This window comes from Notothenia rossii, assembly GCF_949606895.1.
Source record: "Notothenia rossii genome assembly, chromosome: 1".
NCBI lineage: Eukaryota > Metazoa > Chordata > Actinopteri > Perciformes > Nototheniidae > Notothenia > Notothenia rossii.
The window spans coordinates 93,206,069-93,217,682 of record NC_136912.1 but is presented as its reverse complement, the minus strand read 5'-3'; the positions used below and the strand labels follow the sequence as shown (position 1 = coordinate 93,217,682).

The window sequence follows — 11,614 nt, the reverse complement described above, 5'->3', positions numbered from 1 at the left end:
CAGTAAAGTAACTGAGTTACTTTTGAAATGAAGTAACTAGTAATGGTAACTAGTTACTGGTTACTGGTTTTCAGTAACTAGCACAACACTGGGGGTTAGTAACAATCACTTGTTTCCGGATGTGTAGAATTGATTGGTGCAGCTCAGTTTGTGGGAAACACTGCCTCCTGCTGGTCAGTTAAGATACAGACATACAGTCCATCGATTATTATTTGGAACGGCATTAAAATAACATTAATATGGTAGTTGCTTTTTGTGTGTTGATACAAACCTAGTTGATTGTGTTAAATGGGCATTTGAAACATTCTCATATTGCTCACAAGACCCTAAATCATATTGTGTCAGACTGTCATCTATCGTGTTGCCTTCAAAAGAATCGATATAATAATTGCGATGAAAGTCCTGATTTACACCCTTCTTTACTAACTATTATATAACCATCCTAATCAATTAGTGGAAACTCTTAACGAGTACAGGCCATCTTAAGGGCCCAACAAGTGGTATATCCTTCTCAAATACGTGTAGTTATATGCATGGTTTTAATAGAATTTAGGGACAAATGAGAACAACTGCTTACTTTTGAAGTTCAACAATCTCGTTGCTGAGCGAGTCGAGCTCCTTGATGGCAGAGAAGTCAGCGGACAGGTTGGCCAAGTTGTTCTGGAGAGGAAGCGAAGGTAGAGGAATACAAGAGGATTAAAGTCACATCTTAAAGTTAAACACCATAACGGTAAAGAAACGTCCTAAACAGAAGGCTACGAATTACCACCAACACATCGGCTCAATTCCAATCCGGGCCCTACACCCTTACCCTAATCCCACTTAGTTTGTTCAACAACCTTACCCGTTTCTAATCTAGAAAATGTTTGACGTGTTCATTTCATTGTCAATAGTGGTATATTACAGAGATTGTAGCTCAGAAACACCAGGTTTAAAAACAAGAAAACAGTCGAAATATTGAGTTTTATCATAAATATTGATTAGTTTTGATTTTAAACTACGGTTACGAAAAGTTAGGACAGTTCCCGTTTCTGCTGGAGAGAGGAGTTTGTCCCAAAACAAGGATCGAGCATGTTGTCATTATCTTTTAATAAAAATGTTTGTTCTCCCTGAGGTTTCTTCAATTAGTTCCCTTTTATTGAATTCCTTAGGGGGTCTTCCTTGTCTGCAGTAAGGGTCTAACGACAGAGGATTTCGATTGCTTTAGACACTGTGTTTACACCCTAAAGCGTAAAGAAAAAGCCTAATTTATCCCATAATGAGAACATGGAGTTAAGGTGTGTGTAAGGGCCGGTTTGGAATTGGGCCACAGACTTATTTTAGACACTAGAGAAAACAGAAGAAGTATTACTACGTGGATGAAAACTCTTAAGGACATGTAGGACAATAAAAATGCCACCGATTAAACAAATGAACAGCTGATGGAAGTGATGGCTTTACCCAAAAAGAAAAATCACACATGAAGCCACTGATGGAGACACAACATGTCAGGGATGGGAGGAAGTTTGAATCTGAGGTAAGGATGGGAGGATACTTCATTAAATTACACTTATAATGCTTTTTACTAGGGGTGCACCGAATGGGTAATTCTTGGCCGAAACCGATACCGAAAATAGGAAACAGTTGGCCGAAAACCGAATGCCGAAAATTATTAATCGAAATATATAAATATATAATGTATACATTTTTTACCAATGTTGTTCGGCTACCTGATTATGGAAAAAGACATGATTATGGCAAAACTTAACTTAACTTAAATAATAATCACTATTATGGGTCCATAACATATTTATTCAGCACTTTTGAATGCATCCAGTTCATTCATTCTTGCTTTAAAACTGCATAAACATCTAGGCCAGTAGGCCTACTACAAAATAGTGTAAATAAAGACTGTAACAGCCAGGGCTTCAACAACAACAAATGCACCTATAAGTTTGGTAACCTAACGTGTTGTTGTGATGACGTAATCAAAACGCGGCAACAAGCACAGCGCGCGACCATGCTCGCGGCTGTCTCACAGCCAACATGTCTGCCGCTTGGAGATATTTAAAAATATCAGAGAAAGAGGCGCGGATTGCGATTTGTAAAACGTGTTCAGCTGACATTTCTCAAGGGGGTGTAACTGCAAAGACTTTCATCACTTCGGGATTACTCCACCACTTGAAATCAAAACACCCGGACAAATATGCGGAGTATGATCAACTGTAATCTGACATTCGGTGATATTTTTTCGGTGCTAAAACCCTTTCGGCCGAAAGGGCCTTTTTAACAATTTTCGGCCGATAATTTTCGGTGGCCGAATATTCGGTGCACCCCTACTTTTTACTTATCCATTTGCATCTACATCTACCTCCAGGCAAATGTATCTACTTTGGACTCACATTTAATTACCTGTAAGCACTTTGAGCATGAGGGAAAGCGCTATTTAAATCAAATGTATTATTATTTATTCATATATGTATAAGTAAATCCAGCTACTCTGTGCTTTCCCTGTTCCTATTGTTGTTATATTTACATTTGTTATTCCTGTGTTTCCAATTATTGTCGTTGCTGCCTGATTCCCCTATAGGTTTTTAAATATGAAAAGGTTTATCCAACTTGTCTTAAACTATGGCTTAGTTTCAGAAACAAAAGGACAGATGTGCGAGACAAATGAGCGGAAAGGTGACTTGAGAGGCAGCTTGAATGAGGTAATGAGACGCCCCGGAGTCAGTAAACCATCACACACACACTCACTCAGGATCATTGCTCTGCACGTGAGAAGTTGATGCAATGTTAAAATGTAAAGAGAGGACACAGAAGGAAAAGCATTAAAGTGTAAGTTGGAAAAGAAAGACACACAGCTGCAAATTTGAAAAAAATTGAAATAATCCAAAATGCAGAAAGAAGGAACAATGTCAGACAAAATGACTGAGCGAGAAACTTAAATTTGACTTTTAGCAGAAACATACTTCTAGACCTCAGTTAGGACGGCATGTCTAAAGTCACCGGCTCTATCCAGTGTTTTAAACTGGAGATATAATCAAAGGTATTAATGATTGCACTTTCGTGTGCAGGAATGATTAATATAATAATAATAATAATAATAATAATAATAATAATAATAATAATAATAATAATAATAATAATAATGTAAAAGAAAACACAGCTTTTAGAAAGTTTTTTCGTAAAAAATGTACAATATTTGTTTTTAAAAATTGCTTTTTGACTTTTAAAAATGCTGCTAAAAGTCTGTGTGAGAATGTTAAAGGTCCCATGTCATGCTTTTCTGGTTATCACCCGTCCCCTTGTGTGTTATGAATCTTTTACTGCATGTAAACGGTCTGCAGAGTCACAAACCCTCAAAGTACACCCTGTAGAGAGTAAAACTCTAAAACAGAGAAGACCTGTCTATGCTGCCCCAGAACGCCTCGTTGGACATTTCTCTTTTTCTTCCTGGGTACAGTGACGTGCCCATACCCAAATGGACCAATCCGCGGACTTCCTCACACACACTTTTTTTTTTTTCAGCTGCAGCTCCGCCGATTTCTTCTCCCTGAGACGGCGGGACGCAGCGAGGCTGTGAATCGGTGTGTGAGCACACACACAAACTCCCAGCCAGGCTGCGGGTGTGTGAGTGTTCGGGCTGGTTTCGGGCTGGGTTTCGCTGTCTCGCAGACGGCCAGTGGGCTCATAGGGAGGGGGGGGCAGGAGCTCCAACAAGCCGTGTAGGACAGAGAGTGAATGCACATACTATACAGAGATGCTGTATGAGAAACCAATGTGAGTTTGGAACATTGCACAATTTAAATCTATTCTAGTAGACCTCAACGATGGAATTATGATCAGTAGAAACTGCCATGACATGGGACCTTTAAATAAAAATAAGCATGATGTTTTTTGAAAGTGAATCCATACACATTTTTTATTAGGAGCTTAGTTTAATCTTAAAATGTAAAACATAGTCGGTAAAACTAGGCACTCTGGTGGCAGACGTTTAAAAAGTGGTATTGAGTCATCTATGGTTATAAAACAGAAAGGAACAAAGCTTGAAGTTTATGAAAATGCAAAATAACAACTACCACTAGATTTTCTCTCATGACTAAGGAAGCAAAGGTCACAAATCACCTTTTAATTACAAAAATATGTACATTTTCTTTATTATAAGCTCAAAGGAGTCAAATAAATATAATCCAAACATCCCCAATTTCCTATTCATAGATCTAAGGGCTCGTAGTGACTCACCTGTTTGATGCTCTGTCGGTCGGATGGAGGGATCATCTCCGGAGAAAGGCTCTGCGGAGGCTCCAGTCCTGTAGTCAGCCTTTGACTGATCAGATGAAGCGCCAGAGCAAACTGCTCCCGGGTCAGTTTCCCGATGTCTCCGATGTCACAAAGCTCCCTGAACACACACACACACACACACACACACACACACACACACACACACACACACACACACACACACACACACACACACACACACACACACACACACACACACACACACACACACACACACACACACACACACACACACACACACACACACACACACACACACACACACACACACACACACACACACACACACACACACACACACACACACACACACACACACACACACACACACACACACACACACACGTTACATAAAAGAGAAACAATTGACACCTCAGGCAACGACTATTGGAGATAGTTGATTGTGTTCACCATGTGATGTTTCAACACGCTATGAAGAGCTCATGCTGCACCAATATCAACTCGAGCGACATCATTTGTCATTAGATTAATTAGATTATAATCTGAATCACAGGCACGTTATGTTTCGAGTTTCATGCTTTATTAACATTGACTCTTTGCAACTACAGTCATAAGTGAATTATAATTTTCTAGGTGTTTCTACTGTGGACATTTGAAACACAGCACGTCATTTAACATAATTCCTGCAGCCTAATGCCATCAAAATCTACTCTGGAAACTGATTTTCTTCAAATGTATTTCTATTCTACTTTGTATGTATCGCATGTTTTTGGCAAATATATATTAACTTAGACTACAATAATCTAAGTGCTACTTTTTTGCGGACTAAAATGTCGGGGCTCTGCTTTTTGTTTGGTTGTCCTCGGTCGTCAGAGAAAGTCTTATTTGCTGCCCCAGAGATTTGCTGTCCCTACTTACCAGACCCGTGCGAGTGTGGCGGAGGGAAGCCCGGTTTTGAGGAAGATATCTCTGACTTCAGGTCCCGACACGAGGCCGTCCATGTCCCCGTCTGTTTTGCTGAACAGCTCATCGTACTTCGCTTTCTCTGCTGTCGACACCACCCACTGCACAGGCAACAAAACACACTTTGAATCAGCACCTCCAGATTTGATTAGATTAGATTTCTACGACACAGATTACGACGAATTTCCAAGCATTCCCAATGGTGCAATCCACACATAACAGACAGTATAAGTATCATTTGACCATACAAGCTAAAAACATTTAATATATACTATCATAAAGTGACACAAAATTGGACCTATGATACGTAGAACAGTACAACATACAAATACAAGAACAACATAACCGCTAACTCAGGACTTACCTTCACACTATCCCTCTTCTTGATCTTTTTCTTAAAAACACAGTGGGCTAAGCAGTTTGAAATCATTTTAAATGTTTCTTGTTGAAGCTAAGAGGCAGTGTTTGAGGCGGTGCATGCAGAGGAGAGTCGGGTCTGATACTCACAGGGGAGGCGGCTGGTGTTGGGACGGGAGCTGGGGCGGGAGCTGGGGCGGGAGCTGGGACGGGAGCTGGGGCGGGTCTTGGGGGCGGGGGCAGGGCCTTAGAGGCAACGTGGGCGGAGCGACTGTCTTTGACGGAGGGGGGCGAGGGTAACAGGGGCATCACGGGGGGCACAGAGGGCTTTTTCCTCTTGGAGGGAGGAACCAGGGGAGGTGGAAGGGACATGGGAACAGGCTCACCCTCCAGGGCTCTGTACACCAGATACATGGCCTGGGAAAGTGCAACAAAAATCAATTAGAGAACGCAATTACCAATAAAAACATCCCGTGGTTATAACAGCCTTACTAACACTGGTTTAACATGTCTTACTTGTTTCAATCAGGGCGACAGAATGTTTTTATTCTTAAAAGATCATACACATAATCACTGGTTGACTGTAACTACAAAATACATTTACTTGAGTTACTTTTATGTTACTTTCCAATCAATGGTAAATTACACTTCAACCAATAGTTGGCAGTATAAATAGTAATTAAAGTTAGCTCAACTTGCACTTTAAAATTAAAATTACACATTAATGTATTACTTAGTATAATCTAGTCATATAATATATCTTATTTCTGAATAATAAGCACTTTTAGCTTTGGTACTTTAAGTATATTTTCATACTTTAACTTTTATTAATGTTACATTTTGAATTCAGGACTTATACTTGTAACAAAGTGGTACAATAACTTTTAATTAGGTAGAATATCTAAGTATTTCTGCACACAATATTAATACATGTGTGCCCAAAACCTATCATCATATTTCCGGTAAGCATAATTAGATAATATAAAATAAATAACAACACGGTTTTTGTATTTCTTTGTGAATTAAATACTTGAAAAATAAAGAGTATTTTCTCAATAAATTAAGAACAAAAAAGCCGGATAAACATAACAATTTAAAATGGAGTCAGAGAGAAAAAATATAACGATATGTACAATATACACATCGTTTGTTAACCGCATTAAACTGAGTAGTGATGTTAAGTGTGACCCAAAAACAAAAACAAAATCTTACATTTATAATCCCCTCAAAATATTCCCCATCAGATGTTTTGAGAAACTTATATTAGTTTGTGCTTGTTCTTATCAACTGAGACGTTGTGACCGTGTATCACAATATCTCCATTTATGATCAGAATATTTAATATCACTTAAAGGTAGGGTAGGTAAGAATGGAGAAACCAGCTCGAGTGCGATAGAATTTGAAAGTACGCAAACGAAAAATCTGCCCATTCCTTCAGACTTCCTCACAGAGCCCCTCCTCCAACACACACGAAAGCACACATGACCAATGAGGGCACGAGATAAGTTTGTGCACAGATGGAAGGCTGACAGGCAGGTAGGCCATCCAGTTACTTTAGCCGGCTCAGATGATTGGTCGTGCTTTTTACAGCGCCACGGCTTCCACAGATGAATTTTTTTTATGTATTTATTGTCAAAGCACTTCAGATATTCATTGCTATCGGGATGTTAAGAGCATTCCATGGAATATAACAAAAAGTGTTTCTGAAGTGAATTACCTACCCCACCTTTAACAAACAGCGTACACTGAAACTAAGTGGCTGAAACTCTTTTTTGGTTTCTTTCCGCTGTGATATTCAACTAATCTCTTACCACAGAAAATTCATCTCTGTCCAACATGCCGTCTCTGTCGATGTCACTGAGCTCCCACACCTTCAAAAAAAACACACACACACACACACACACACACACACACACACACACACACACACACACACACACACACACACACACACACACACACACACACACACACACACACACACACACACACACACACACACACACACACACACACACACACACACACACACACACACACACACACACAGACAGAAACTTTATGTTACATGTAGGCACTGACTCAAAACCAAATCTCACTTCCATTTTTTTTCATTTTCTGGATGTTTAAATAAGCTCTTTTTGAAAGCCACCTGCCTCAAATTCACTTCCTGTTTTTCTTTTTTTAAAGCATAGGGTTTTTTTCTTTAGCTTTGTCACTTTCCTCTTTCTATAGATTGTAAAAGAAAGTCCAGTTTTAGGATCGTACCCGGCCCAGGATGTCCACTGGCAGCTTGGAGTTGAGCAGGACGGGTTTGACTTTGTCTCCCGTTAAAATCCCTCCTGATGGACCCAGACTTTCAAAGATGGCGTCAAACTTCATCTTCTCCTCAGGCTGGGACAAGAAAACAGATGAAAAATGATTAGAGACGGAGGCTTCAAAACATGGGGCAGAAACTAAAACAAAAAAATAGAATGATAAATTACATTTTGAAAGATATCAGCTGATGCCTCTGCTCACAATAAATACCATTTATTCATCATGGTATATCACTGAGCCAAACCTAACAATATATTTGTTATTTATGCAAGTTTACAGATGATCTTTCTCCCTAAGAAACAAGGAAAGGCTGCCATCTTTTGTTGAGTGCAATATAGCTATATATTATATATTCTTACGTTTCTTTAAATAGCTTTTTGATTAAACCAGGGTATATTCAGGAATCCTGAAGTCAAATGTAATACCTTTTAAGCAAAGAGACAGTTCAGAAATAAAAAGTTTAAAGTGGACCTATCATGCTATATTGGAAAAATATATTGTAGGGCCATACCTATACAAAACATGTCTGTGAAGTGTTTTGCTTAAGATACCAAACAGTTCCCCCAGTGTAGCCATGCCTCATACTGCTCAAACCCCTCTTCTGCAGCCCTGTTAGAGAAACGCGGATTTTGGGTCCTTAGCTTGAAAAAAAAAAAAAGAGGAGGCGGAGCTAATGCCTGATCAGAATTCTACCGGAGATAAAGTTAAATTCTGCTGTGATAAAACGCCATCCTGTTCTAAACCACATCAAGGATTATTTCTGAAACAGTATGGAGCTCAAATGCTTTTTCTCTTGCGGGTTTATCACAAGGTGAGTTCCTTTTTTTATTTCCTGCTTTTTAAACACATGTGCTCTTCAATACATGCTAGCTCTGAGTGTTAGCGAGGCTTGCTAATGTAAACAAAAACGAGATTAAGTCCAAAACACGTCAGGCATTGTTTCTAATAGCAACTCTCTGTGGGTCCACCATCTAATATTACGTCGGATCGGCAGCAAATCTGTATCCGCTCGTTGTAGCCCCGTTTTTAGAGATTTGGGTACGGAGGAAAAGAGAAAGTGTTTTATTTTCTGACGCTGTGTGAGTTCCCTGACACACCGGGGACACATAGTTATGTATAAAAGACATCACAAAGTGCATTTTGCATGACAGGTCCCCTTTAAGACACATTAAAACAATAAGATAGTAATGGTAATTCTGCCTCACCTTGACGACCCAGTGAAGGTCACCGGCTGATCCTCCTGCTAACTGCGGACTGCTTGTGTCCTGCTGGAGATAAACAAAACTCAGTTAGATTTCAATTACATTTTAAATAAATTCAATAAACCATTTTGGTGTTGGTCAGGTTAAAACGGACAGGAAACAAACATGTGCTCAGACAGACAAAGGAGCTGTTTAAGATAATGTTTGGGTGATGGGACAATTGTTAACTTAATACAAAATAAGTCAACTTAAAGTAAAGCTGAAACATTTTTAAAGCCTCTTCGGAATAAATCATCTATTTTCATTGTTCTAAAAAAAAGAAAGAAACAAAAAATTATTATGTTTGTTGTTTGCAGCACTATACTTACAAATTTAGGTGGAGGAACGACCAAATGAAGGCTCTTGAGCGCCACCTCCAGGCCATTTTGAGCACAGGCAACCAACCGCAGCGCTATGAAGAATTGCTGGGAGGAACAGGTGTACACAACGTGACGTAATGTATTAATCAAACTCAACCGACGTATATAAAACAAGCAAATCCATCATGATGCAACTATTTACCTGTTTGTTAAGAGCACCTTTACGTTCAGAGTCTGCCAAGTCCCAGATCTATGAACACACACACACACACACACACACACACACACACACACACACACACACACACACACACACACACACACACACACACACACACACACACACACACACACACACACACACACACACACACACACACACACACACACACACACACACACACACACACACACACACACACACACACACACACACACAATTAGGGATGGGAACGATTAATCGAATATTCTAAATTATTCAGGTATTCGAATATGAGTTATGAATATTTTTATTGTAATTTCTTTCCCTTCTTTTTGGGAGGGGGGCCTAAGTTGATTACATATTATCAAATGGAGTAATTCAATGTATACGACAGTGCCATAGCTAAGTGTGTTAGGTCTAAAGGTGTGTTTTGCTCCTCTCACCGGTCCCTCACAGCGGGCAGAGCTGCAGGTGCTGATCTATCTCTCTCTCTCGCGCGTCCGGTTATACTTCGCGTTTATGTCCAAATCCATCAGATCTAGCTAGTTCTAGCTAATGGTATGGCTGCTGCCCCTCCCTACTCGCAGACTCAAACCTCATCTTATGCCCAAATCTGCAGTTACCGTGTTGCGAGGTTCCGGCGCTAACAGTTCACGAGCGTGTGCCACATTTGGCTACCGGGCCGTAGTTTGGACACTTTCCTGATATACAATAAACGGTTTGAATATAAACAGCAGAGACAATAGAGACTAATGGTGTTGCTCCGAGAGTCTTTGCTCACCTTCCCCAGGACCAAGTCTGCCAAACCCGACCTCTTCAGTAAGAGGGCAGCATCAGCGGCCGCCACCCGCCCACTGCCAGTCGGATCAACCTGTACACAAAAAACAAATAAATAAATAACATTTAAACACAGTAACTTGTAGTTTATTTACCGCGGATCTTCAACAGGTCGTGCTTATATTTAATAATGCTTTGAAAGAGTTTCTTAAATGTTAAATAAGTCGGAGAACACAAGATACAGTTCAATCATTTCTTATGTTTATATAAATAGTGTTATTCAATTTGTATTTAATTCTTCCTTATATTTGACATTTACTTTAATGTTTTATGTGTATATGAATAATAATTATATTTTATTATATGTATTTCACATTGTTACTTTAACTTTGTGTGTTTATTTAAAGATCACCTATCATGCTATTTTTAGGCAATAGCATAGGTCTCAGATATATAGAAATATATAAAAAACATGTCTATGAAGTGTTTTGCTCAAAATACCGAACAGATCACGCATGCTAGCCATGCCTCATATCCCTCTATTTCACTTCCTGTTTCAAAAGTGCTGATTTGGGGTATAAAGCTTTAAAAAAAAAAAAAAATGCGGGACCCGGCAGCTACTGTCTAAACTAAATAGTGCGGTGATGAAACGCCATATCATGGATTATCAAGGATTATCTCTGAAACAGTATGGAGCTCAAAGGCTTTCTCTCTTGCCGGTTATACCACAAGGTGAGTTCCTTTTTACTTCCTGCTTCTTCACACACATGCTCTCCACTACAGGTTAGCTCTGAGTGTTAGCGATGCTAATGTAAACACCGACCATATTACGTCCAAAACAGTCGGGCATTGTTTCTGATAGCAACGTTTCTGATTGGGCCGTGGGTCCACATTTCAGATATTACGTCATATCGGACGCAAATCTGGATCCGCTCCGTTATAGCCCCGTTTTTAGAGATTTGGGTACAGAGGAAAAGAGAGAGGGTTTTATTTTCTGACACTGCGTTAGTTCTCTGACACACTGGGGACAAATCTTTATGTATAAAAGACATAAAAAGTAAATTTTGCATGATAGGTCCCCTTTCAAAATATATATATATTTTTTTAATCTTTTAAATATTTAATTTCAAAATGGAGGACCTGGCACAAAACCCAATTTCCCCCGGGATAAACAAGTTTTATGATTCTGA

General features: G+C 39.4%; 2 protein-coding genes across 7 annotated transcripts in view; one reads left to right on the top strand and one right to left on the bottom strand.

The window, feature by feature from the left end:
• LOC307013683 (transmembrane protein 131-like) overlaps positions 1–11,614 on the top strand; it is a 179,921-nt gene that overhangs the window by 141,487 nt on the left and 26,820 nt on the right. The gene's annotated exons all lie outside the window — the stretch shown is intronic.
• The window catches only part of eps15 (epidermal growth factor receptor pathway substrate 15), a 58,842-nt gene that overhangs the window by 36,397 nt on the left and 10,831 nt on the right, over positions 1–11,614 (bottom strand). For 5 of the 6 annotated variants that reach the window (XM_079641063.1, XM_079641064.1, XM_079641066.1 and 2 more), the window contains exons 3-12: positions 10,429–10,518; positions 9,648–9,695; positions 9,455–9,550; positions 9,090–9,152; positions 7,834–7,959; positions 7,377–7,436; positions 5,716–5,982; positions 5,164–5,309; positions 4,225–4,381; positions 578–660 (exon numbers count right to left, since the gene is read on the bottom strand). In XM_079641063.1, the coding sequence (XP_079497189.1) occupies positions 578–660; positions 4,225–4,381; positions 5,164–5,309; positions 5,716–5,982; positions 7,377–7,436; positions 7,834–7,959; positions 9,090–9,152; positions 9,455–9,550; positions 9,648–9,695; positions 10,429–10,518 (1,136 nt within the window). The remainder of the gene's footprint in view (positions 1–577; positions 661–4,224; positions 4,382–5,163; positions 5,310–5,715; positions 5,983–7,376; positions 7,437–7,833; positions 7,960–9,089; positions 9,153–9,454; positions 9,551–9,647; positions 9,696–10,428; positions 10,519–11,614) is intronic. The other variant, XM_079641065.1, reaches the window with a different exon arrangement.